The following is a 27,744-nucleotide window of genomic DNA, read 5'->3' as shown; positions in this document are numbered from 1 at the left end:
TTGGCCTCTAATTCCTGTGCTCTATGTAAAAAAAGAAAGTCTTAAGTAGAGAGCCCAAGAAGTAATAAATAAAGCAATAAATACACGCTCATGACTTTATCGAGAGATAACATCTTATAATAAAAAACTTCTTCACCTTCGACTGTGTTTGAAACTCGGAATACAAGGGTCGACCACAGGCACAATGATCACTCTGGCTTAACATATCGTTATTTCATATCAGGGTTGAACTGCAGGAGCAACGTTTGAATATGTTTCTTTAACAAGTGAAAAGCGGATTAATCAGCAATAGACGACATGATAATTACAAAGCCAGTAAACCCTGATAGCAATGCCCTCTGAGCCCCAGTCCAAAGATCAGTACACCGCCAGGCAACTATCAGCTCCTCTAACAACGAATCCATACACAGACCCGGCAGGCAGCCATGACCGACCAGCAGGACTGGGGGAATCCATCCAAGAGAAAAGGGGTGAGTACTGAACCTTTTTCACAGCCCCTCTCCCCACTGATGTTTGATGTCATATTAAAGTAGTGAGTACGATTTTGTCAGTTCATATAACGGGCTACTGTCAGGTAAAATAATATGACAAAACTGTGGCGACAAGCTTTGAGGTTCCTAGCTGGGATGATTGAATTTAATACATTTTCCTGATATCCACTGACAGAGATTGACTGCGGTCCTCGTCTTGGCCACGCTCATTTCTGCATTCGGTTCCTCCTTCCAATACGGGTACAATGTGGCCGTGGTCAACTCCCCTTCACTGGTAAACTAAACCACCCCATCCCTCCACCATTTAACACTCCATCCACAACACAGTGGTCTACAGGGGACCTCACTGTCCTGATTTGCTGTTACTCTGCAGTTCATTGAGGCCTTCTATAACTCCACCTATATGGAGCGCTATGGCGTACCGATGGAAGAGGAGGTGCTGACTCTGCTGTGGTCCCTCTCCGTCTCCATGTACCCTCTGGGGGGCTTGCTGGGCTCTCTCATGGTGGCCCCCCTGGTCAACAAATTGGGGAGGTAACACACGAGAAGGGCGATTTTGGGTTTCACTAGCATGGACTTCTCTAGTGATTAAGCCATGAAAACCACGATGCATTGCTTTATCCAGATCCGTAGCCGACTGTGACCTCAACATTTTGTTGTTAAATCACTGTCAGGGTACGGGTTACCTAAACATTAGCAATAAGATGAAGAAGATGATGATGACAGGTTCTAACAAAACCACAACACACGACACACAGGAAAATAAACACCCACACGCACAAACACAGAAATGGGAATAATCATCGGAAAACGTCAGTAAAGTGCCAAAGTAATGTCAACATTTAATTAACATCATATCTTCATCATCAGTCTTTTTACTATGTATTGTACATTGCTTGGTGAGACATTGACGTGAGGCCGACGTCTGTGATCACCTGACAGGAAGGGAACCCTCCTCTTCAACAACATCTTCTCCATCGTCCCTGCCGTGATGATGGGGGTCAGCGAGACCATCCGGTCCTATGAGATCATCATCGTGGCCAGGGTTCTGGTTGGCATATGTGCCGGTCAGAGCAACACTAACAGTCCTTATTGAAGTGTTTCTGATTGACACAGTGTTTCCTTGTGTCTGATGGTCCTGCCCCATCGCCAGGTCTGTCCTCTAACGTGGTGCCCATGTACCTGGGGGAGATCTCCCCAAAGAACCTGCGGGGGGCCCTCGGCATCGTGCCCCAGCTGTTCATCACCATTGGGATCCTCAGCGCCCAGGTGCTGGGCATCAGGAACATCCTAGGGAACAGCACAGGTCTGGGCCCATATATATATTTATCTACGTGTATATGATCTATACTGTATTAAACCGTATACATCCTCAGAGCACTGAGTCACATTATGCAGTATCATTACATTGATATTGGGGATTGGTTGAGTGCTGATGTAATGTCTGACTGAGTAAACTGACTGACTCTCTGTCTGTCTGTCTGTTTGTTCGTCTGTTCATGACTGTCTGCTTTACTGTCTGACTGCCAATCTGTCTGTCTGCCCATCTGTCTGTCTGTCTGTCTGTCTGCCTATCTGTCTGTCTGTCTCCCCGTCTGACTGTCTGCCTGTTTGTCGGTCGGTCTGTCTGTCTTGTCTGTCGGTCTACCCGTCTGTCTGCCTATCCGTCTGTTTGTATGTCAACTTGTCTGACTGTCTGCCTGTTTGTCCGTCGGTCTGTCTGTCTGTCTGTCTGTCTGTCTGTCTGTCTGTCTGTCTGTCTGTCGGTCTACCCGTCTGTCTGTCCGTCGGTCTGTCTGTCTGTCTGTCGGTCGGTCTACCCGTCTGTCTGTCTGTCTGTCTGTCTGTCTGCCCTCTCCCCCAGGCTGGCCTCTGATGCTGGGTCTGACGGGTATCCCTGCCGTGGTGGAGCTGCTGCTGCTGCCGCTGTTCCCAGAGAGCCCCCGGTACCTGCTCATCCAGAGAGGGGACGACACCACCGCAAGGAAAGGTAAAGGAACGGGACTCTCAATCAGGTCCTATTTTACAGTAAGATAAGATAAAATGTGCACCGTACATCTGATTAAATGATGGGATAACACAAATACCTGAATAGATCTATTACACTAACATCTATTTAAAGGAAAGGGTGGCACACTACTAGGTAGGGCAGTAAGACCTGGGGCATAGCTCAGACCTGTTTACAGTAAATTGAATACTTTTAAAACCCTACTTTTTCTAACACTGTCTTTATGTATTCCCCCCCCCCCCCCGTCTCCGCCCCCCCAGCACTGCAGCGTCTGCGGGGCTGGGAGGAGGTGGACGAGGAGCTGTCCGAGATGCGTCTGGAGAACCAATCGGAGCGGGCGGAGGGCCAGCTGTCTGTGGTCAGCCTGCTGTCCCAGGCCTCCCTCCGCTGGCAGCTCACCTCCATCATCGTCATGAACATGGGCCAGCAGCTCTCGGGGGTCAACGCGGTGAGACTCCCCGAGCCCCGTCCTGGACTGCCGCTACATTGGTTCATCTTTTATGAAATACTTGCGTGTTTTGTGTCTAGCGAACCTCAGATAGATGCTTACCTGCAGGGCTTTAGATGTCGTTGTTGAGGAACAACACAGAAAGGCAAGAAACAGAGCTGTCCTGTCAGCAAACCCCGTGATTCATTCCACCATCATCATTTTTCCAACAGCCGTGTTAGGCAGAAACAAGGAAGGGAAGGTCTTACAGCTTCTACCTTAAAGCTTCCTCCGTGTTGTGTAATACTGAACTTATACAGACTAATTAATCATACCATTCTGCTTACTAAAGCAACAGGGCAGACTGCATAATCGCATAGTTCAGCCTAGCCCCCCACCATTCAGCAAATAATAGGCTAAACAATTATTTTGGGGGTTTTGGTTAGAAAAAACGTGTACCTGAAGTAAATTAAATTGGTTTATTTCAGTCACAGCTAGTCAGGGAGTTATACATGTGTTTATTGATGTATTTGACGCTGTAATCCTACACATGCCTATGTTTACAAGTGATATTAATTGCTCCTAGATCTACTACTATGCAGACAGCATCTATGCCTCAGCCGGTGTCCAGGAGAACCATATCCAGTTTGTTACCGTGGGGACAGGGGCAGTCAACGTCGTCATGACCATTGCGGCTGTAAGTACGCTGCTCACCAGAACGATGTGTGTTAGTGTTGAGGGAAAGCAGAATGCAGGGTTCATCTATCGTCCATCATACAGTGTGGACTAAAAGTGGTCTGATTTAAACATGTTCAACTGATTTTCTGTGTCCTTACACAGTAAGTGGACTTGGCTAATTCCCAACGGACAGCTTTATTCTTCACTTTTTAATGAGTTTTAATATTGGTTGTTTCAAAGTCAACCTTTGCACTGGATGACTTGTTGAGGGTTGTTGTTTTTTTTTGGGGGGGTTTTGTTATTACAATTTATTTTTAATGTTTTAATTGATATGGATGTTATAATCCCAGGTGTTCATTGTAGAGGCCGCAGGTCGAAGGCTTCTTTTGCTGATCGGGTTTGGGATCTGCTGTGCAGCGTGTGTTTTACTCACCATAGCCCTCAAATTCCAGGTAACATTTGGTTTAAGTTACCCAATATAGTGGGAAAACATAACGCTGCTGCCATCTACAGGCTATCATAAACATCCCACTTCTCATTTATTTTGACATTGGTGCGTTCCCATTCTTATCTTGCTGTACACTCTTGGCAGTGCCCCGTTCTCAGAAGGGCTGCCTGTGTGTCTGTGTGTAGTCCCCAATAGTTAAAAATAGAAAGTAATACCTCATAGCACCCCATCCATTGTCCATGTGTGGCACATTGGCACAGGCGAAATATTCATTGTAGATTATAATAAGAGCAGATATCGAAAAGCTACAGTGTTTCTATTGAAATACTGCATTAGCAATTCTGCTACATACTGTTGCAAAATAAACAAATATAGTTCTCTGGTGGCTCATGCATGGGTCATTCATTAGCTGTGCATATACAAGGTGGAGCGTCTTCTTGTCTACATGCCCTGAATGGTATGGTTTCTTTAGTGCTCGTAATCCTTTGAAGGCCTCATAGTTAACATTGATGGCGGGCTGTTTTGTTGCCATGTGTCTTCACAGGAGAGCTTATCCTGGATGCCCTATCTCAGCATAGCCTGCATCATCATCTACGTCATTGGCCACGCCATAGGCCCCAGTGAGTGATCCTGTGACCCTTTGGTTGTTTACGCACACACTCATCAAACCATGGCGCCCCATTAGCCCTGAGTGTTGTTTGGATGTGTTGACATATAATAATGCATATTTAAGCTAAAGGCCTGACAAATGATCCTCTTCCTCAATTAGTGAGCCCTTGCTCCTCGTAGACTACGGTGACATGTACCAGACACGGTGCCGGGAGGTTAAACCCTGTCCGACCGCATCTTACGTGCGTATCTAGGTCCCATTCCCTACGTGGTGACTACGGAGATCTTCAGGCAGTCGTCCAGGCCGGCTGCCTTCATGGTGGCGGGATCAGTCCACTGGTTGTGCAACTTCACTGTGGGACTGGTGTTCCCCTTCCTAGAGGTAAGGCCTACAAGATGAACAAGGCCTCTGATGAGTAGACCCTTCCGATATTCTCAATAACACGACCATGATCATGATGGGGATCATGGTCATGATCATCATTGTCATCATCGTCATCAGAATAATCCTGAACCATATTATTGCTATAAACGTCAATAATAAGGCTGTTTTCAGGAAATGCTTTGAATGGATGTCTACGTTTATACTTTCTTTGGCTCACCAAAGTAAACACCCATTTTCTTTTCATGTATACTTCCTCCTTGTTCAAGCTCCATTTACCATCTTAAAAGTCAAACAGGATGGAGAAGGCGATGTTTTCGCCCAGTTACAACAACCCATCCCTATGAGGTACAAAAATGTACAATCCAACAGTCCAAAACCCTTTCGGTTTGGCAAGCGCAAAATGTCACAAGACATTCGTGTTGTATTGAACCTCAAAGAAGAACCCAGCACTAAGTCCCCCCAAAACCCCCAGGAACCAGAAACAGATCATGCTATGTGGCCCGGCTCCAGGTGATGGTGATGGGTGTTCGGGCCTTCGTCACAGCAGTAGCACACGGTGCATGCCGTGGCTGCAGACCATCAAGGGTTTAGTTCCCTCTTCCCTCTTCCAATAAAAACCTTGTTCCTTGTTCTCCAGAGAGGCCTGGGCCCGTACAGCTTCATCATCTTCTCCGGCGTCTGCCTGGCCACGTTCATCTACATATGGATGGTTGTGCAGGAGACCAAGAACAAGACCTTCCTAGAGATCAGCCAGATGTTCGCCAAGAAGAACAAAGTGGAGATCAAGCAGGCCTACGGGGACGAACCGCTGAAGGGCAGCGAAGTGGGACCGGAGGATGTACTATCTGACACTGCTTTTTAGAGGAAACCGAGAGCATTCAGGAGGGAGAGGTGGGAGGAAGTCTCCCCTGCTGTGCCAACGTCTGAGGCAACTGGAGCTGGTTAGAATTGACTTTTTTTCATTACATCAAACGAACACCAAGGCTTCTGTGTGTCTCCGTTCCAAAACATTAAAGACCGTTGTGTACATTTCTGTTTGGATGGAAGGTTCTGTTAGTAGAGCCATTTTGATATGCCACAAGGGCTTATACAATTTAACTTGTGTTTGTGTGTATGCCTGAAGTCATCACAAGAGCCATTAATTTTTTACAGAAATGTTTATTGCTGATACAAAAAAGTGATATTAAATTCATGACTGACACTGTGATTGATAGTTCTTAACTATTGTGATATACTAAACATTCTCTAAAACGCTCTAAACTAACCATACAGAACTCATATTCTTCATTTCAAAGACAAATTTTCACATTCACCGTGGGCTAATATTTTTATATAGAAATATTGAAGGCCTTGCAAAGAAAAACTCGAGAGGATTCAGGAGTTGAGTGTCGAGCGGTGGTGGTGGTGGTGGGGGGGATTTCACTTCTCCTTGCACCGGGCGTCGTTGTCGATCTCCACCCCGCCGTACAGGCTGAGCGGCGTGGCGCCCCAGCTGAACACGTTGCCCGCCGCCGTGGCGTTCCTCTCGCACGACAGCTGCTCCCGCACCTCGGCCTTGCTCAGCACGTAGTCCCACACGTTGACGTCCGTCATGCGGCCCAAGAAGGCGTCCGTGTTGGAGATGCCGAGGAAGCCGTCCTGGTCCTTGCCCAGGACGAAGACCCCCCCCGTGCTGATGGAGTAGCCGCTCCTCAGGAACTGCTGCTCCTCCCCCAGCTGCCCGTTGATCCACAGCTCGGCGGCGCCTGAGTGCGACGACCACGTGACGCAGTAGTTGGCCCAGTCGGGCGACTGGAAGCCGTGCGGCAGGTTGACGAACTCGTTGCCGATCCAGAGGCCCACCTCGTAGCCCACGTTGATCACGAGCTCGTTGTCCACGCCGGCGCTGGAGTAGGACATGACGGTGTGGACGGTGCCGGGCTGGGGCCGCACGTGCATGCAGGCGGTGAAGGCGTGCAGGTCCATGGGGTGGAGGAGGCGGGCCAGGGCGTAGCTGCCGGCGTTACGCTCTGGGAAGTGTAGCACGAGGGAGGAGAACGCTTGGGGTTCTAAGAGGAGTGCACACACACACACACACACACACACACACACACACACACACACACACACACACACACACACACACACACACACACACACACACACACACACACACACACACACACACACACACACACACACACAACCCTTTGGGTTAGGATTGTGGTGACGAAAAGACAAAGCCACGTTCTTCCTTAGAAACTGGCAGGCATTACATATTTGTTCATCTTGTTTAAGGCATTGAACAGGAGGAAATCACTGGACACTCACCATGGCTGGATCTCCTAGAGTCGTGTCTTTCATCTGAGGAATTATACAAACACAAAACGAGCCAGGTCAACCAATTGTAAACACTATTCACCAATTGTATTACCAGAGAAATGCATTCTGGGAAGAAAAGTACTGGAAAAAAAACCAGTTCAGACTCGTTCAGAAATGTATGCTCGTTTTGATAGTTGATGCTGACAGCACACTGTCCACTCACTCGAATGAATGTGTTTTCCTAGAGACGTTATTATGTTCTCGATTCTCAAGAGCTTCGACTCGATTTCATCCTGCCGACAAAACGCTGAGAGGGAACAAGATAAACAAAAGTGAATAAACATTTTGAAACAGATTTACTTCTCAATTGATAAAAGGCTTTGGGTTCAGGATAAGGTCTATGGAAATTGGCCTTAGTTTGGTCACATCGTGTTTCAGTTGAATTTGAAGGCCACATACTGCCTTTCCCGAGGCGAGGCAGGAAGGAGGACTCGACCACACGATCGTTGAGGGGCTGGGCCATGCGGTAATCATTCCATATGGTCTTGTTGTTATGGTCCATCAGTGTGCTTTCCAGCTTCCTGATCTGAGAGATAAGGGATGAGAAGTTTACACTCTGGGTGGAGAACTAAAAAACACAACTCGGATGCTGCTGATACCGCCGTTCGGGATCAGGATACATTGCAGATAGTGGTCTATCAGTGTTCTGTGATAAAATATAGAGAGGAAATTATTTTAAGGGTTCTGAAATAACATATTTGGAGAAATAAACATGACTGAAATAAATAAATATTAAAACAAAAACCTCACTTGAAATGACCAATTTGTATTTCATTAATATATATATTATTTATTTATTTATTCTAATTGAAGTCCTGGAACTCTCTTAATTCTTCACCGTTAAAACAGGAATGTGTTTGAAGAACCCCCTCCCTGCCCTCTAAAACCAGTGTCAGGGGATAGAGTGGTACCTGGTTGTGGGAGAGAGTGATGGGGGTGTCGAACACTGTCCACAGGATGCTCTCGTAGCAGGGAGGCGTGGTGAGGGAGCCCTGGTACCTGAAGAAGTGGTTGATGTTCTCCGGGAGCATGGAGCGCACGTTGATGTGCGAGATGTTCATAGCCTGACCTGGGAGGGGCGTGGGACGTTGTTATGAAGTTACATCACAGTTTCCTGTGTCATAAGCAATGTTTCAACACGTATGCAGCTTCACAGGTTGGTGATTCACTTTATTGGCTAAGAATAGGCGAGAAAGCGAGTTCCACACTAGTGTAGGGTAGGATCAGGGTTGGTCTGTCTCATACCGTTATCACATATTATTATGTTATTACCTGCAGCAAGGACACTGTAATGTGGTAGTGCATAAAAAAACTCCAGCGACCAACAACATGATCCACAATCCAACTGTCTGCTACGTCTGTTGCATTGGGTTCCGACCATGGAAGGAAGCAACTCACCTGCATACTTGATGCGGGCCAGATTGGAGATGAAATCGCTGTAATAAGTGTTCTCGAAGTGCCCATCCTGATAAAAACACATGGGCAAACTATATCAAAACATCAACGACAAATGAGACCTAGCATCAGGGGATGTGTGTGCATCGGTTCTTCTACCAAGTTTGTCTGGATTGATTGGTTGCTTGACCAGTACATCGAGTACATTGTCAGTGATGTACTGGTTGCCCATTCAGGTTTTTAACTGAAATAGGACTCCTCCCATAGTATGCTAAAAGACCTGGGTAGTCACGTAATCACCCCGAGACCCTCTAAGTGTTTTGCCTATGAAGTTTACAGTCAAGGGGTTAGGGGTTTGAGCGATTCAATTTATTCAGCTGGTCTGATATTTGATGAGGGCATATAGGTCGGTGTAATTCAATGAGATTTTCATTTTCAAACTAGTAAAAACAAGATGAAAAGTAATGTGTACCTTACTAGTATGTACCTTATCGCGCCAAACATGTACAAACAGTTATTCCCATGGTGCAATCAAACTTCACCCTCTCATATAAACCATGGTAAATTAAGGCAATTGAGTCTAACGGTTTTTACATAATGTTCTTCTTCATTGTCAAGGGTAGTCACTAAAATAGTGAGGGTGCAGTATTTTTGGACTGCAACCAAACAGCTTCGGTTCCCATATCATCGGCTTTGTATTGCTTTCCCGAAGCTTTCCCAAATTGCAAGATGTGAACGTCGATGGTTGTGTTTGCTCCCGTGTTATTGGTCTAGATTCAACAAGGCTCATGGGTTAGAAGATAAATCAAAACTTTAAACATGGAACTAATCATTTTGGGGCTATAAAATTGAATTGCGGACAACAATTCTTTAAATTGGTCCAGAATTGAGTTTGAAGGCTCCGATCAGTAATCCACTAACACAGGCTGTTTGTGGATTACGTGCTGGAACTGCTCAGGTCTTTAGGAATCTCTGCGAGTCTGGTCTGGACAGACGATACAATTAAAACATCATATGTTCTCATCTACAAGAAAAGTGCCATCAAGTGGCCATACAATTAGATGTAATGAAATGTTTGGTCTGTGCTACGTTCCTAGAATATTGCATTAACTGGGCCCCTGGTCGGGCATAAATAAACAGGTCACTCTTTTTTTACTGCACAACATTACACTGCTACCCAGACAGATGTCTTTTACACAGTTGCCACAGCAATGGTCTCTCCCGGGTTCAAAATGCAAGCCTGTGACAAGCGCTCAATAGCAGCTCTTACTGGGCCAAGTAGGAAACACGTTACTGTATCAGACCCTTTTAGGCCAATAGGTCAATGGGAAACTAATCTCCGACCCAGAAGTCTTAGTAGGTAATCGTAAAACTTTTGGACTGATGTTGCACAGAGCCCTGGCCAGAAACCAATAACTTGCTCATTTCCTGGAAGGGAGCTCAATTGCGACAGTGGATCAACCTTTCAAAACAGCCATATTCGATGTTGATGTAAAACCTGTATTGGGTGTTGGGCGTATAAGACTAACAACGTAAACAAATGTATCATCAAGACAAGGTTAAGTCTTTAAGTCAAGTTGTTTTGCTTATTGATTTTTTTCTAGCTAATCCCAGGCAGAGTGATGGGGATGATAAGATGAAGTGTTTTCAAGAAAGAAAAAAAGTATTTACCTCGTAGAAGAATGCGAGCACTGCCAGGCCGTCTGGCTTGTCTCGGGCCTCCTTAAAGCTCTTGTACTTGTCAGAGTTGTAATGGACGACGTGGAGCTTGGACACACACGATGAGAAGACGCAAAACACATTATCACACTATGTCCCTCACCTGCTGTTCATTTAGACCGTCCCATAACCATGTAGCGTCCGTCCAATTGGTATTTGATATTCTCATATACTGCTTAAAGAGAGTTTGGTCCAGTTGGAAGAAGGTAAAGACAATGCTGGTGCCTGATTTCATCCTTGGATCTCCATTTAAAAATGTATTTTATTAGTATAAGATCAAAATGTTTTTGTTTACCAATAGCAAGTGCATAGAAAGTATCAGCAGTGTATACAATCATCCAGCCCTTAAACATGTTGAAATATAACATTACATTTAATGGTTTTCTCATGGTTTACCAAGATGGAAGATATATGGAACATATCATAATATATAAATGTATATGAGCAATGTCTTGAGGAGCACCTCTGCCATGTATCGGATGCCGTCCAAGGTGTGCTCGGCCCCGCTTTCCTCCAGGTCCCAGCCCCCCCAGTGCAGATGCATCTGGACTGCCGTGTAGCGGCCGGGGAGACCCTCAGAGATCACCATGGTGGGGGGCAGGTCGATCTGAACTGAAGACCATCCCAATAAAGCCATAAATTGAACGTATTAATAGTGACTGCTTTATAAGAAATAAGAAATAATAATTTGATGTAGTCAAATAATATAAAAACATTTGCTGAGGAAAACATTTATTCACTCAAGAAAAGAAACATCTACTAAAAATCGTTTTGTGGCGCATTCTGGCGCTTCATGTACATGTACATGTACATGGATGGCTGTACCTGAGTGCCCGTTGTTGGTCATGAGAAAGTTCCCCTTCTGGGCATCATATCCTCTCAGCTCCATCTGCAACATTTGGGGATTGTGGCGCACATTCCGCCGCTGTATGTCGATGGGAGACTGCTTCTGGCCGCCGCAAGCTGGATACTTTAGTGGCCAACGAGCCTGGTCCAGTGCCCCCTCTTCTCAGACGCACGCACGCACGCACGCACGCGAGCGCGCGCACACACACACACACACACACACACACACACACACACACACACACACACACACACACACACACACACACACACACACACACACACACACACACACACACACACATACAAACACACACGTGTGTCATTTTATAAATAGTAATTCGGATTCCGTTACTAAATATTTGGAAGCACGGCGGATGGTCTCCCTAGTTAATATGTGAGCCAAGTCCTCAACTAGGGGGCAACTTTTCTTCACGACACTTCGTTAAAACTGGAGCATGGTTGTCACATAGTAGTCTGAAGTAGTGTAAAGTATCCTGGCTCGACTACTTGTGTGTTATAGGCCTAGCAATTAAAAAATACAACATGCAACCCAAACATAAAACCAAGGCAAAGTGTTCCATATTCTGCCACGTTTTGCCAACATAACCTTTTGCTTATTTGAAAGCAAGTAGGCCTACCCTAGGCCTATATTACATATGTATTCGTTTTTGTTTACCTTTTTAAATATTTGTTAAACAATGATAATTTTTTATGTAAAACAAAACTACCTACCGGTATATGTCCAATGAATTCCATCATGTGGAATCGCTGCAGTAGCTAAATAAAACAGGACTGCATTGAAAATGACGCAGAAACTTTCCATTGTGAAGGCGACGCTGACCCTTTTCCGTTCGACTCGCACCTCGCAATGCCTTGGCTCTTCCGACTCCTCCACTTGCAAGTGGTTCAAGAGGAGGTGTTGAAACTCACTGAAACCGCCCTCAGGCCAAACTCTTCCCACAAGCCCAAAATCAAGAGCCCTAATCGAAAACTTATTAGGAGATTTTAGTAGGTTTTCTTATACAAACCGCAACATCTGACAGGCCAATTATGTCATTATATTATTTTTGTTTATGACATATGTCATTTTATTTTTAAATTGAATATTGAAAATACATTTGAAATGTATTCTACCTCTTCTACCATGTTTTACTTCAATAATATCTATCTATAGTTGTACTCTAGTTTAGCTTTGCTGAGATTTCTGATCAGGGGACAGGAAGCCCCAATGCAAGTCTGGGCATGTCATTTGTCATTCTGACATATATACCTGAGAGCAGTCCTAACTAGTTTACATGCTTGATGCTGAATGATACAAAGAAGTTAAAAGGAACCAGAGAGTGACACTGAGACCTCAAGAGAACAACATGCTTCCCCTGTTCCATTTCTCCTGTTATAACACGCATTGGGCACAACCTTAAATACCTGCAATAAATGAACACATTCACACGCTCACACACACACACACACACACACACACACACACACACACACACACACACACACACACACACACACACACACACACACACACACACACACACACACACACACACACACACATCCCCCCCCCCCCCCCATCACACACACACATACCCCCACACACACACAGCAATACGTGTGTGTGTGTGTGTGTGTGTGTGTGTGTGTGTGTGTGTGTGTGTGTGTGTGTGTGTGTGTGTGTGTGTGTGTGTGTGTGTGTGTGTGTGTGTGTGTGTGTGTGTGTGTGCACTCCCAGACATGATGACTAAATTGGGCTCTGCTGAACTCCAACAGGCACTGGTTCAACACTGAAACACAAAAACCCTTCCGTGTAAAGGGAGGACTTGTTTGTCATCATTTCCGAGGATGTGTAATTTACTATCCCTATCAATCCCGTTGTTGTCTGGACAGATAGTGGTGGAAGAGAAATGCTTTTCCTTGAGGTTAGGTTGCCCATTTGACCTGTACATGAATCCGGTATTTAACGCTAAGCTGCCAAATGACTAGCCTCTACAGCCACATGCATCAGTATCCATGGTTACTGATGTAGGGTTAAGGTGCAGGTGTTGGTCGTAGCCTATAGGATATGATCTCTGTAGGGCCTGCAACTCGCAGGTATCTCCAAGCAAAGAGCAAAGCATCAAGCTGGGTATCAGCTCAATATCCAGCACGTGATAAACATGCAGTGCGGTGGTGACAGCTAGAGAGAGAGAGAGAGAGAGAGAGAGAGAGAGAGAGAGAGAGAGAGAGAGAGAGAGAGAGAGAGAGAGAGAGAGAGAGAGAGAGAGAGAGAGAGAGGGAGATAGAGAGAGAGAGAGAGAGAGAGAGAGAGAGAGAGAGAGAGAGAGAGAGAGAGAGAGAGAGGGAGATAGAGAGAGAGAGAGAGAGAGAGAGAGAGAGAGAGAGAGAGAGAGAGAGAGAGAGAGAGAGAGAGAGGGAGAGGGAGAGAGAGAGAGAGAGAGAGAGAGAGAGAGAGAGAGAGAGAGAGAGAGAGAGAGAGAGAGAGAGAGAGAGAGAGAGACTCTTAGTAAATCCATTATTTTATGTTGCTATCAGTTCAACAGTCCGGTTTGTTTAGTGGTTTGTTGTTTGACTATCTCAGTGATCCCCGGCTAATGGAAGTAACGTTTAAATAGTTTAAGTTGTAGTGTTGTTTACAGAGTGGGTGTGCTGTGGAGGTGTCTGGGGACACATGTCATGTAGAATAGCTGTCATTACACAATGCGTGTTTGCTGTTTTCCTTTCTGTTAAATGATGGGGTTTGCAATTACCCACAGTCCAAACATAGCTTTTAAAGTATTGTGTAGTTTCACAATATATGTTTACCAGCAAATCACCAGTGAGGTCATTTAAAACCTGTTTATAATGTATCTACATATTTGATCTATAAATATATCTTTATCGATAGAGATCTATATGTATAACTATATCCATATAGATATATTGATATCTATATAGATATAGATATTTCTGTCTGTCAGTCATCTGTCTATCTATCTAGCATACACAGTTCAGCATGTATTATTGAAATTAGGTCGTAGGCTTGCTATAGTCTTCATGTACGGAGTATTGTTTACCAATAGGCCTACATCTTTATTGCATCACCATATTCTTTGTTTGAATTGCAGACATTTTTGTGGACAACTAAACACAACTAATGAATTAGTTTACAGTGTTACACAGTTTTACACAGTTGCATGTTGAATGATGAAGAATAACTTATTTTAGGACAGTTCTTTTAAGCAAAGTATTTGATTTAATTTAGAGCATGCTCATGGGCAGATACAAGCAGCGATCAAACAAGCGTCTTCCCTGTGACAATGGGTTTACATGATTCTTATCAAGAAACGTTCAGATCGTGGACAGTAACAACCAAGGAAACAGGGGTGAGGGGGGGAGAGCATTGTGGAGGGTTTAGGATCGGCCATGAAGTCAGCCATGGCGTGAAAGTGAGAGACCAAGTTAATTTCCAATACACTATGGGGGGAAGTGGAATCTACACATCAATGAAGACAGTAGATCGGCTTGGCCTCACTGTCCTCACTGTCAGACTTCGTGCTACGGTGGCAATGGAAATGCAACCTTAACACCTTTCAATTAGAGAGAGGAACGGAGACATCTCTAGGTGCAAGAAGAATGGCTAGGCTACAGAGGCATTTTAAATAGATTAGTAATTATATAAATAATGTTTATATTATTTGTATACCATTTTATATCTGAATGATTCATATTTCCACAACACATATACAATGTTACAGATTGAATTTGTTAGTTGTTTTATAAGATATCATACAACTATATAAAATGAGCCATATTTAATACATATCATTTCAGTTTATAGTTCACTTCTTGGATGATGGGTAGGCTTTCACTCTGTTGCCAACCTGCTAGTAATTGCGATGTCCACAGGGTGGCGTAGTAGGATATTTTCTTCGGTGCCAAACGTTGTTTCAAGGTCACTGCGACAAGCGCCATACAGCCGATGGGATCCACTGCGCAGCTGCATGAGTCAACATATCCATTCATAACGAAACGTCTGAGGGAAGCAGACTATTTCCTAATGAATCAGTTGAAGACGTATTCAGAAGAATTTAGATTTATTCAATGATTTAGACTTGAGAGTTTTATTTAACAAATATTATGTGCGGGCAAGTATACACAAACGAAAATATATGTGTACTTAATTAGATTGGTAGGAATAGATTGTTTGTGTCAGAGTTTTAGGCCAATCAAACACATGCCATTATAGCCTCTTGATTTATAGAACCGAATGAAACACACCAACCCCTTTGGATATTAGTAGGCCTTCGCTTTTTTTTTTATGTGCGGTATTCATGCATATAGAGGAAAATGTAGCAAAGCCAGATACGTGACCGTTTACACTGCATCCGAGTGACGTCTGCAACCCTGCACGTAGGCTCCTATCTGCGTCACGTTCAAGTAAAATTAAATAAAACGTAAAAAGGGGCAAAAACAGCCCCCCTCAGACAAATATTAACTTGCATGCACCTTGGTCATTGCATGTGTGTTTAGCAGTCAAAGCTTCCACGTTTGGGATTTTTAGTTTTTTTTTTTTTTACTGTGAACTGGGTAGCCGTGATGCTGCTGGTGAACGTGCAGCCCTGCTCGCACTCCGCTGCCTCGTGAGCCTCTGCCAGCCAATGACAGTCGAGGACGCACAGCTCCAAGTTCTTCCTGCTTGTCGGCGCTTATCAATCCGGGGAGTGTCTCCAGCGCCTTCTCTGCTCACCCACACCAGCGACTCACAGCACTTCCCTGTCATACAGTTAGGCCAGAAAGCCAAGGTAAGCACTTGTTCTTCCGATGTAATTGTGTTTTTATGATATCCAATGAAGTTGACAGCTACGAGATTAATTACAACCTTTCACCGACGTAACCTCGTAGTTTTGACGGTGCCCTTTATTTATACAACGCACTGTCTCGCACTCTCTACAGTGACCTTAGTTAGCTTTGTCCTTGCAGTCATATTTGACTATGTTCTTTTGACTTAAAACACTTAGATATGTAATTGCACGACATGGTGATAGTGCCTCGCAGGAAAGGCTTATGTCTATTTTTAAACCCGCCCGTCAGCTGGCGCGATGTCGACCCATTTAGAAACGCAGTATGGCGGATGGCGTCAAGTTGCAGACCAACTACAAACTAGTTGCTTCCGACTTGTACTGATGTACGTACTTGTCAATTAAAAAATATTCACAATTTGCATAGTTTTGAGTCTTACTTGGTTGCTAGCGGCCTATACTCGACCCTCACGTTATGTGATGTGCAACCAGTTGATGAAGCAGTTCTGGGGGAGTGTCTTGCAAGTGGTTGGAATGTGTCCTCTTTTAATACAAGGATTCCATGATAATGGCCTCACAACGCCAATTATCCACTCTTGGTTCAGTGGCCTAATGTAGCATTTGCAAAGAGCTAACCAGAGTATGGATGTACAGTCATTGTGCAAAGGAATGACTTGTATCAGCTCTGCCCTCTAGGACTGGACGTGAAATACTGTATTGCGTCCAAGGTTGGGGATTCATTATCGTTGGCTGCCATTTTGTGCCGGAGAAAATCAATACGAAGTGACATAAACCTTTCCTGTCGCCCTTAGTCTGTGGTACTGTAAACAATCAGAAGTGATGTTTTGACAGCTGTGACTGTGTCATCTCTGATGGCTACTGTGGTAATAGTAGATCCCCAGAGCTTTATAGCCACTGGCAAATGTCCCCTCAGACATAAACGATTTTATCATTGGTTCAACAATGGATGATAGGCTGACCCTCAACTCTCTAGGGCAGGATACTGAGCTTAAGTTCATTCATGAATGCTAAATTGTGTCAGATAGCAGGCCAGGACAGAGGGGGCCAAAAACCGAGAGGGATAAAACAATAAAACCACAGACTAGTGCCAAAGCCTCCCTAAGGTTATTATCATTAGAACCTCCGCAGACACCAATTGTTGAATTTAGAAAGACTAGTCTGATAACAGCCCCAGCTCCCTGAGATAAGACCACTGCTGGCGCTGGCTCATGTGTTATCACTGCAGACATGGGCACGCCACACACACAAAAAAAGAAGTTACTCAACTCTATTGTAACCTCTTCAATCTCATTGTCCCTGCTTTTACTTATTAATCTGGGCAGATTGTATTATGTCAATACTTGAAGGATTTAGAAGAGAGCCCATTTCTTCCTGAGCCACTCCTCACAGGGACTGACTTGCGCTGACATCCCCGTCTCTTGCACGAGACTGCACCAAATCTGGTATTCAAGACAATCTGGTCCATTACTTAATGTCTAAACTTGTAGTTGATAGCTAAAGAACGGGCATGTTTTTTTGTTTTACTTGACAGTTTTGAGTGTGCTGTACAAATGTTTTTTGTCAAGTCACTGGTCTGGTCGCAGATTCCATTTGTTTAATTGCTACGCAGGAAGGCGGATGCAGCAGCAGCATCCCTTGTCGCCTGCCCTGTGCCACAGCGATATAGGCTTCTGATGTCTGCTACCTCTTGGCTCCCCTCTAGATCCAGAATCATGTCCATCCTCAAGATCCACGCCCGGGAGATTTTCGACTCCCGTGGTAACCCCACAGTGGAGGTCGACCTGTACACCAAGAAAGGTACGTAGTGTAACACTGAGCTGGCTTCAATGGGGAAAATAGAAATACAGGATGGCCTACAACGTAATTGCTACTTTTTTAAGGGAACAGAAGGGACTCATTACTATTAGATTTATGTTATTTATTTTTTCTAACTACCTAACCGGAAAATGGAAAGAATGACAAATTAAAATAAAAATACCGGTAGTTGCTGCAAGAAGAATTTCAGCAGCAACAAGATCTTCTGTCTAATTTACTTAAAGCTCGTAGTTAGATCTAAGGCCATTTAGATTGAGTGGAACTGAAACACGGCCAATACTGGAATCAAATTATAACGACAGAACTTTATTTATTGCCAGCTGTATTTCAGTTTATTTTGGAAACTATAACTGTAGCACTAACTGAATTTTATTATTCTATTTGTATTATGAAGTGCGAATGAAGACTACTTTTAGTCTAGTTTTCAACTAGATGACTTCAGACTACACTTCCCATGGGGTGTGGAAAACCACTGGGCATCAAGCAGCCCATGCTAGGGCAGGATCATTTCAATCGATATGCCCAGAGCTTATATTTATTACCTAAATTGTCTAATGGGGACAGACGTTTGTTTGGCCGGCTATAGCTTGGCTAATGTTTTCTTTCGTTCTTCTCTGTGAACTTAAACCACAGAAACGTCTCAACCAAACTGAATGTCCTGAGAATGTTAATGAAGCGATTTAAGTGGCCAATGACATGGAAGGGATAAAGATAAAACAAACCTGTTTTAAATGTATGTCCATACACAATAGAAGTAACTTTTTCTAGATACTATGATGTGATGTGAATGTGATCGTACCTCTTCGTTTTCTCTTAATTGTTTTTGTAGTAGAGGTTTTCTATAATTTATTGGCTGCCCCCAGAGTGTAGCAACCAGACCTTACGAATATCCTGTTACATAACCTTGCCTGGCTACATGATGCAACATCTTTTGTGCGCTAGAAATCCATAGGAGACATGTTACTACATACAATTTTAGATTTGAATAGTATTATATAACATTACAATGAATTGTTTCTAACAAGGATATGGATAGAAGTTTACAGTGTATACGGCTTTAGTGGATGCCCGGAGGGTGATTGGATGAGTTTAACCTTAGCCCAGAGAGCCGCTGTGTCCTCTGGGATACAGCCCCCCCCACTGGTCACTCGTTGCCAGTGTTGTAGTATTCTTCCACTGAGCTACTGCACGCATACTCCCCCAGCATGTCTACCTCTGTTACGCAACGGCAGCGGCTGTGGATGACTGGGCATGACTGGGCCCTTTCTTCCTGTTCAAACTGTCCTTCTGCCCTCTGTTCCCATGACCATTTCTGTGCACTGGGCTTGGTTATTCATTTATGGAATGGCAGCAATACATATGTGTCTCTATATTTCTAATAGGCCGTATTCCACTATCTTTTTCAAATATTATATATGATATTCCACCGGGATGATTTCATCAAACTGAAGTAATATGGCTCACAGCCATTTCATTCCACCCATCGGCCCATCCACCCTTGATCCATGTACATTCAACAAGGCCTGGTGTCTCAGGAAGTGTAATCGGCGTCCCCCGCTGTCTGTGGTTCTCCAGGTCTGTTCAGGGCAGCTGTCCCCAGCGGTGCCTCCACTGGCATCTACGAGGCCCTCGAGCTCCGTGACAACGACAAGACGCGCTACCTGGGCAAAGGTAACATCATTTATATAGTTTTGATGTATATCACTTATATTTTACCCCACTAGTCGACCGGCCTTCCACGGTTCACTTTTATCACAGACGGGCCAAGATCTACAACAATATATTAACTTTTCATTATATTTTATTTTTGTCCGTCTCCATTTCATGGTCCTGTTTTAGGAGTGAAAAGGGCTGTAAAATATATAAATGAGTTTTTGGCCCCTGCTTTGTGTAACCAGGTAAATAAAGGGAGTGATTTAAGGGCAGGGGTTGAGGATGATGATGGCGATGTAGAGATTCGCTTTAACACAAAAGCAGCATGACTTGTTTTGGAGTTTGGAATTGACTAACTATCCCTGGCAAGCATGAACAGACGATCACGACAATGACACAATCCTACAATGTAATAAAATGTATACACAGAAGATTACATAATTATTTCAAAATATGTATTATATGTATCAAATATATTTACTAAATAGTCTCCAGTTGAACCGTGTGAATTTGCTCTGTGCTCGTCTGTTTTTCCTGCTTTGCACGGCCTTCTTGTTTCCCAGTCAGTGATGGTGTGCTTGTCCCTTGCAGGTGTCTCAAAAGCTGTTGAGCATATCAATAAAACAATTGCGCCTGCACTGGTTAGCCAGGTAGGACCATTTATTGTTTGACTGTGACTTTGTGCGTAGGAGTTGTATGAAACATAATTTACCTAATTATTATATTTGTCCATTTCGTGATTCTAATCAAAAATATACACATTCCAGAGAGACAGCGAATAAAATAAATATGTTCACATGCAAAGTATGGCAAAAGCTGTGAAGGATTTAAGGTAAAGGGTCTTAAACGCTTGAGCCACAGAAATACAAACAAAAAGCAATGGCTGCTCTGCGTGTTACAATGCAAGTATTTATATCGAGTTTGACTCGTGTGTTTAATGAGTATTCAATGTAGCATAGCGCAGCCTAGAAGCAGACCGTGTGTCACTTGAGATGCTGTGATTACTACTCATAACATGACTGGTGTGGGCTGTTTTGTTTAGTGAACTAACTTTTATGTTTAACAACGGTCATTAATAATATAAAGATATGTCAGTGTCACGTTTCATTCACCATGACCCTTGTCTTCCCCAGAACGTCAATGTCTTGGAGCAGGAGAAGGTGGATCAGCTGATGCTGGATATGGATGGCACTGAGAACAAATGTAAGCCTCAGTATTGTTATAAAACATTATGCCTTAATACTTTTTGTATTTTACTAATACAAAAAAATGGACAACATGTAAATATGCAACGCTTACAAAGGGTGCATTTATAAGGTTTTTAAACAGATGATACCCCCAGGTTGAACCAAATGGTCTGGATTTGTTTCCACAGCTAAGTTTGGTGCTAACGCCATTCTGGGCGTCTCCCTGGCTGTGTGCAAGGCTGGTGCAGCGGAGAAGGGCGTGCCCCTCTACCGCCATATTGCCGACCTTGCTGGCAACCCTGAAGTGATCCTGCCCGTCCCTGTAAGCTCAGTAATCCAGTCCCTGTCGGCCGTGCGCTGCAGATTACGTAACGCAATGCCTTTTGCTGCACTATACATTAGCATGTAACATTAGCACACACATTGATGGCGCCGGGAGGGAAGCCATGATAACATAAGATAACAATTTATTATGCACTCTGGATGTTGCAGCAGCATATATCAAATCAAACAAGATAAGATAATAAGGATGATTGAAATAGAATATCAACAACAGTAACTCAAGCGCAGAGTTTAATGCCGCCTCCTTGGAAATGACCTCAGGGCAGGCGGTAGCTCAGGAGGTAGAGCGGGTTATTCTGGTAACCGCAAGGTTGTTAGTTTGATTCCCGGCTCTTCCTAGCTGAGCGTTGAGTTGTCCCTGAGCAAAGCACCTAACCTTAACTGCTCCCGACGAGCTGGCTGCCTGTTGCCTTGCATGGCTGACACTGCCGTGGGTGTGTGAATGTGTGCATAAATTAGTGAATGTTGGGCAATATTATAAAGTGCTATATAAATGCAGACCATTTACCATTTACCTCAGGATCTACATTAAACGTCTCTTTTATTTTTATTTGACCTGCAGGCCTTCAACGTCATCAACGGCGGCTCCCACGCCGGCAACAAGCTGGCCATGCAGGAGTTCATGATCCTGCCCGTGGGCGCCAGCAGCTTCAAGGAGGCCATGCGCATCGGAGCCGAGGTCTACCACAACCTGAAGAACGTCATCAAGGAGAAGTACGGCCAGGACGCCACCAACGTGGGAGACGAGGGCGGCTTTGCACCCAACATCCTGGAGAACAAGGAAGGTCAGAGCCCGTGGAATAGCGTCGCCGCTGAGGCTTTGATCTTGTTTGTGTGATGTTAGAATCCAGAACCCTTCTGTGCCAAGTGCATCACTGGCTCATTAGTTATAGAAGGACAGCTGAATGCTGTTATGGGCCAGACTTCCTAGGGTCCATTTGTAGCACAAAGAACGGCAAAAGAAAAGGATGTCTGCACAAAAATGTAAAATAAATTACTTGGGAATAAGCCCACATAAATACAGGTCAGTAGTGCTTGTATTATGACTAGTATTGCTGCCTAGTATTACTAACGTATATCCATGTTAAAACAATTCAAAATCCACTTTTTGTACCCTTTGATAACTAACGGGAGGGTCTTGGCACAGACTGTTAGGTCAGTGTGCCCCCATTTGAACCCGGTAAAAGATAACTGTCCTTCCTGGAGCAGCACATGGTAACCAAATTAAGGCCCTCGCTCAATGGGGAATAATGGAAGGAGTGTCTACTCGCTGACCAACTGGACTCAGTATCAAGGTGCTGATGTCAAGGTGCTTATATGGCAAATACCCCCAGTGGGGCCCAGCAATCTTTAGGCAAAGCAAGGCAAGGCAACTTTATTTATATAGCACTTTTCATACACAAGGCAGACTCAAAGTGCTTCACATATAAACATTGTTATACAATAAAATAAAATAATAGATAAGTAAAAGAAAACGTATGCAAAGAAATTAGTAAAATAGAAAGTGCAATGTATTTAAGATCAGATCAACAGTCTCTCTGGTATCCGCGTCGGGACTCCAACCCGACCTAAAAGGAACTTGGTACTTTCTCTGGGACTCCAACCCGGATTCTAGTAACCCTTATCCTTTCTCTCTGGTATCAGATCATGTATCTTTCTTGTAAAAATAGAAAATTAAATTGAAAGTTAAAAAGGCTTTTTAGTAAGTAAAATTGAAAGTGCAATGTATTTAAGAAAGTGCAATGTATTTAAGAGAAAATTAAATTGAAAGTTAAAAAGGCTTTTTAGTAAGTAAAATTGAAAGTGCAATGTATTTAAGATCAGATCAACAGTCTCTCTGGAACCCAAGTCGGGACTACAACCCGACCTAAAGGACAATATTCTAGGACTCTAACCCAGCTTCTAGGACTCTAGCCCAGACCAAAGGCCTTATTCAACAAAACTCAGGACTCTAACCCTTATACACAAACTCAGGACTCTAACCCTTATACAAACAAACTCAGGACTCTAACCCTTATACAAATACAAACTCAGGACTCTAACCCTTATACAATATTCTAGGACTCTAACCCAGCTTTAGGAGGATTAAAGAGTTGTTTAAAGTATTTATTTATTCACGGTTCTGACTTCTGACTCTTGTCAATTTTCAATACCTACCTAGTTCCCTTTTTATAAACTTAAAGTCCAAGAAGATTTACCCGAAATGTTAACAAAACCAGTCTGAAAAAGAACATCGTGTTACATATTACTTATGTTTATCAGTGAAATATACTGGCACCACCAATAGTCTGAGAAAAAAATAGCACAAGCAATTTCCCTCCCCCAGAATGGATATGTCTGGTGCTTATCTCTACGTTTTCCCACACAGCTCTGGAGCTGCTGATGAAAGCCATCGGCAAGGCCGGCTACACCGACAAGATCGTGATCGGCATGGACGTGGCCGCCTCAGAGTTCTACAAGAGCGGGAAGTACGACCTTGACTTCAAGTCGCCCGACGACCCCAGCCGCTACATCACCCCCGACCAGCTGGCTGACCTCTACAAGAGCTTTGTCAAGGACTACCCAGGTACGGCCCTCTAAATGTTTCAACAGGGCACTCTTCTTTCCCCCTGCTGGTTATCTGGTGCTTCTTGCCACACGATGGAGGGCATTTAATAAATGGTGGAGATTAGGAGGAAATGGTCTGGTCGAACACTACCCTAGCTACATAGCGATTGGATCAGGAAATGGCAGGAGAAGAACATTGTATCTATAGCAGTACCACAGACTACTACATAATTTGTTGTACTGTGTGCACTGTGATCCAAAAAGATGAATGAAAGAAATAAAATGCATTGAAATTATTTTCAAGGAAATGCCTTATTGATTACATAAGAGAATCGAGTGTATAACTGAAACACAAAACTAAAATCTAAATCTAAAAATATGAAGATGAATAAAAGATTCAGTCTCTGAGCCTGTGCTGCTGCATCCACTCTCCCTCTTCAGTGGTCTCCATCGAGGACCCCTTCGACCAGGACGACTGGCAGGCGTGGTCCAACTTCACCGCCACCACCAGCATCCAGGTTGTGGGAGACGACCTCACGGTCACTAACCCCAAGCGCATCGCCAAGGGGGTGGCAGAGAAGGCCTGCAACTGCCTGCTCCTCAAGGTCAACCAGATCGGCTCCGTGACCGAGTCCCTGGCGGCGTGAGTATTTTGCGCTCTAAACTTGACCTCAGCATATGTCTTTTGACTGAGGGATATGTTTTTAAATCTTTTTTATTATTTTGGTTTAAGTTGCAAGATGGCCCAGAGCAATGGCTGGGGCGTGATGGTGAGCCATCGCTCCGGAGAGACCGAGGATACCTTCATCGCTGACCTGGTGGTTGGACTCTGCACTGGACAGGTGAGTCATCCGACACTGAGAAAGGGACATATAAACAAGAGGAACCCTCCTTTGTAACATGAAGGTGACTTTCTTTTGAATGCAGACCGCAGTGCTGCAGGATGTTATTTGTAAGAGGAGTCACTTTCTCTTGTTTGATTCCTCTCCCAGATCAAGACGGGAGCCCCCTGCCGGTCCGAGCGTCTGGCCAAGTACAACCAGCTGCTGAGGTGAGTCCTATACGAGGTGTGTGTGTGTGTGTGTGTGTGTGTGTGTGTGTGTGTGTGTGTGTGTGTGTGTGTGTGTGTGTGTGTGTGTGTGTGTGTGTGTGTGTGTGTGTGTGTGTGTGTGTGTGTGTGTGTGTGTGTGTGTGTGTGTGTGTGACACTTGTAAACCCTAAAATGCTTTAAGGGGTCTTGTATATTTATGATTGACACTCATCTGGGTGTATCTGTCCTTGGCTGAATAACATTGCATGCTCTCTGTAAAAACTACTACTGATCCAGCCCGCTTCACCTTCATCTTCTTCCTCCTCCAGGATTGAAGAGGAGCTCGGAGACAAGGCCAAGTTCGCTGGCCAGAACTTCAGGCACCCCATCTAGAGCGCTGTCTTTCAGCCTCTGTTTTCATCACGCATAAATAACCTACACACATACATGTATGCCACGCTAGATTGCCACTGCTACAGGATAGAAGTTGGAATATAGAATGGAAACCCGAGGTCCTAGAACGTCACCTGTGGCACCGAACATGTCTTCTAGTCTAGCAAGCCCCCCGCCCCCTCGTCCTTCAGTTACACCTCCATCTTTATGTTTGTGTCTCTGTAGCTGCGTGAAAGAATACCCGTTAATGCTTCTTGTGAGCTGTAGTGATCTTTACCCTGATTCCTCATCAATTCAGCAAAGCTAATGTAAGCAAAGAAGGGTGCTGCTTTGAGCAGTGAAACTACTACTGTCAGTGTAATGTGTCATGTTCGGTGAGCTCTAGTGATTCTGTAAGCGTTGGCAGAAATATGTAATAAAAAATATAATTTAAAGCATCTTCTCCCCACATCTTTTTTATTCTCTTAACCAATGCATACAAAGAATTCTGCAACACATTATTTAAGCTATTCATGATGATAACAAAGAAATGTGCATATTAGTTCATTCAAATCTATTGATTGGTTTTACTGTCCTCGGACATGAAAACAAGTGTACTAAAATGTAATACTATCTACACAAACAAAACTAGAGCAAGAGTAAAGCATCAAAATGGTTACCTTTTATTATTAAGAGTTGGAGAGCGAAGCTGTATTAAGGGACTCCTAAGAAACGGTATAAATGGCATGTAATTGGAGTAGCCCTTGCGAGGAAGAAACATGAGCCTGGTGCAGATGGACGCCATTCCTAGCCCTCTGGGTAAATGATTCAGAGCTCTTTCTTTTATAAGCTATCTGCACATAGCCTCGCAATGGGAGTTTAGTCTGATAGTGGTGCTGTCAGAAGCACCAGAAGGAATCCTACAACAACTAGACAACAATTCCCACATTGGTTGATTTGAAAGAGCCTTTTTCATAATTTCCTATGTAACAATGCATGGAAGAAGAAAAGGGGTTTATAACAGGGAGTTTGCGGGTTTATCTAATTTACATTAGATCTCCCAATCTATATTTGATTTTTAATTAAATTAAGATATTTTATAAATGATTGGTTTATTTGACACATTTGCCATCTAGTGGTTGATACTGTGAGGTGCAATTTACTGATAGGGGTACATGCAAAATGTAGATGTTAAACGGCTTAACCACACATTGACTGTTTTAAGTATTTTTGAGACGTTTGTCAGAAGTTTACGAAGAGTATTAATTAGAAAAACATTATTTAAATATTATGTTACAGTGGTCTAGATATTGTTATGTTTGTATTAATTGAAAACACAACTTTCACAAAAACATATATTTATATATTTATTTGTCTATACATATATATAAAAATGTAGGATTAAATTAAATTATGAAATAAATATAATTTGAAATAAATAGCATAGGCCATAAAATAATATGAGATTATCTAAATGGTTGACTTTCCCTCAAATTACAGCAATGAATTATTATTTTTTTTTTACTCCAAGCCCTATCTACTTACCTCGCCATAGTTATTGTGTTGTCGGACTCATGTGTAATCCTGCTCAGGCATGGCTTCAACCACTAGGTGGAAGTGAATCACGTCTTTAACACCTGACTGGAAAGAATAAAATACAGAGCCACATTGTTATCTATGTCATTGACTGTGTAGGAGTTAGTCATGTATACATGTCTAAAATAAGCAGGTGCTTCTGCATGATGTTTCTTTGAGGCTGTAAGCCACTGTATGACTTTGCAAAGTGTGCTTATATGTGTATTGTATATGTATGTATATATCTTAAGCAAGGTAGATATATTAAATATAAGCAACAGTTGAATTAAATGTTATCTTATTTCACGCAATGGCTATCAATAAGGAACTCAATGAAGAAATGATTAATTAAAGTTGTATTGCATGTGATGTATTTAATCTAAAAGTATTTTTTTAAGTTGACAAATGTTGATTTATTGTGATTATCATTATTATGGTTTTCATTATCATATTTAGCAGACTTACAATTGTGTAAACCCGTTCATTTTCTATTCTTTTATCTTCTATTCAAGAGTGGTTTCATACCTACCAACTGTAGATACAGCCTGTAGTCTAGCTTTCAGTTTGGGCGATACCGTTCTTGCCAGTAGGTGACGGTATTTCACCAGTTAAACTCGGGGAACCCCAACTGTTCTCACCCTAAGATGAAGAAGGATGCTGTCATGCTGAGTACCTCTCACATACACTAGTCAGAGCATCCCGACAGCGATTACTCCCTCTTAATTCTTCCATTTTTCTTCCATCCATCATTTATGACAACATTGTCAAACGTGGTCCGATGCGATACATTCACATAAGAAAGACACAAGTGGCACTGCAGCTGCACAGTCACCACCATAGTGGTGATACTTGGCTTACTAACGTTAGCTAATTGCCCTTGCTGCTGCTATTGTTTGTTGTTGCAGGCGCTCATCAAACAAATCACAGATGTTGTAGAGGAAGCTTTCGAGGTAAGTGTTGCGCGCCGTGGGCAGCGGGTTTCTCTGTCTTTGATATAATAATGAACTACACGTTGCAGAACTGACCAATAACACCAAACAGTGTGTTA

At 43.5% G+C, this 27,744-nt stretch overlaps 3 protein-coding genes across 7 annotated transcripts; 2 read left to right on the top strand and 1 right to left on the bottom strand.

Moving 5' to 3' along the window:
* The first annotated feature begins 320 nt into the window (after positions 1-320).
* slc2a5 (solute carrier family 2 member 5) lies at positions 321-6,247 on the top strand. Its single transcript, XM_030369712.1, has 12 exons — positions 321-470; positions 667-765; positions 865-1,025; positions 1,434-1,558; positions 1,645-1,797; positions 2,356-2,481; positions 2,760-2,947; positions 3,513-3,623; positions 3,955-4,056; positions 4,597-4,672; positions 4,916-5,043; positions 5,684-6,247. Exons 1-12 carry the CDS (start codon positions 426-428, stop codon positions 5,906-5,908), a joined length of 1,539 nt encoding a protein of 512 aa, XP_030225572.1. The 5' UTR covers positions 321-425; the 3' UTR covers positions 5,909-6,247.
* ca6 (carbonic anhydrase VI) lies at positions 6,196-12,273 on the bottom strand. The gene is made up of 10 exons (XM_030369699.1): positions 12,103-12,273; positions 11,347-11,526; positions 10,985-11,133; positions 10,474-10,569; positions 8,806-8,872; positions 8,319-8,476; positions 7,807-7,933; positions 7,571-7,654; positions 7,357-7,389; positions 6,196-7,094 (listed from the first exon to the last, which is right to left on the bottom strand). The coding sequence occupies exons 1-10, from the start codon at positions 12,191-12,193 to the stop codon at positions 6,466-6,468; spliced, it is 1,614 nt and encodes a 537-aa protein (XP_030225559.1). The 5' UTR covers positions 12,194-12,273; the 3' UTR covers positions 6,196-6,465.
* A 3,655-nt stretch (positions 12,274-15,928) lies between these two features.
* eno1a (enolase 1a, (alpha)) lies at positions 15,929-25,579 on the top strand. Of its 5 annotated transcripts, none has more exons than XM_030369773.1 (12): positions 15,929-16,157; positions 17,878-17,972; positions 19,566-19,661; positions 20,235-20,293; positions 20,777-20,846; positions 21,019-21,152; positions 21,735-21,957; positions 23,541-23,738; positions 24,161-24,362; positions 24,453-24,561; positions 24,712-24,770; positions 25,079-25,579. In XM_030369773.1, exons 2-12 carry the CDS (start codon positions 17,888-17,890, stop codon positions 25,140-25,142), a joined length of 1,299 nt encoding a protein of 432 aa, XP_030225633.1. In that variant the 5' UTR covers positions 15,929-16,157; positions 17,878-17,887; the 3' UTR covers positions 25,143-25,579. The 5 variants fall into 5 exon arrangements, with proteins under 5 accessions (XP_030225633.1, XP_030225652.1, XP_030225622.1 ...); XM_030369792.1 differs by lacking the exon at positions 20,235-20,293 and adding an exon at positions 19,830-19,888; XM_030369762.1 differs by lacking the exon at positions 20,235-20,293 and adding an exon at positions 19,830-19,888 and having other exon boundaries at positions 16,028-16,157; positions 17,785-17,972.
* The last annotated feature ends 2,165 nt before the right edge of the window (positions 25,580-27,744 follow it).

Source organism: Gadus morhua, chromosome 1 (genome assembly GCF_902167405.1).
Source record: "Gadus morhua chromosome 1, gadMor3.0, whole genome shotgun sequence".
NCBI lineage: Eukaryota > Metazoa > Chordata > Actinopteri > Gadiformes > Gadidae > Gadus > Gadus morhua.
Note: the sequence above shows the minus strand (reverse complement) of the source record. Positions and strands in the feature narration are given on the sequence as shown.

Coding starts and splice junctions, on each gene's coding strand:
- slc2a5 (XM_030369712.1), top strand. CDS start 426: ATGACCGACCAGCAGGACTGGGGGAATCCATCCAAGAGAAAAGGG. Junction 4,673..4,915: donor TGGCCACGCCATAGGCCCCA/GTGAGTGATCCT, acceptor GTGCGTATCTAG/GTCCCATTCCCTACGTGGTG. Junction 5,044..5,683: donor TGGTGTTCCCCTTCCTAGAG/GTAAGGCCTACA, acceptor CTTGTTCTCCAG/AGAGGCCTGGGCCCGTACAG.
- eno1a (XM_030369762.1), top strand. CDS start 17,849: ATGTCTGCTACCTCTTGGCTCCCCTCTAGATCCAGAATCATGTCCATC. Junction 19,889..20,776: donor CCCCTGCTTTGTGTAACCAG/GTAAATAAAGGG, acceptor TGTCTTCCCCAG/AACGTCAATGTCTTGGAGCA. Junction 21,958..23,540: donor CATCCTGGAGAACAAGGAAG/GTCAGAGCCCGT, acceptor TTTCCCACACAG/CTCTGGAGCTGCTGATGAAA.
- ca6 (XM_030369699.1), bottom strand. CDS start 12,193: ATGGAAAGTTTCTGCGTCATTTTCAATGCAGTCCTGTTTTATTTAGCT. Junction 7,934..8,318: donor TCACTCTCTCCCACAACCAG/GTACCACTCTAT, acceptor CTTATCTCTCAG/ATCAGGAAGCTGGAAAGCAC. Junction 7,390..7,570: donor AGGAAAACACATTCATTCGA/GTGAGTGGACAG, acceptor ATAATTCCTCAG/ATGAAAGACACGACTCTAGG.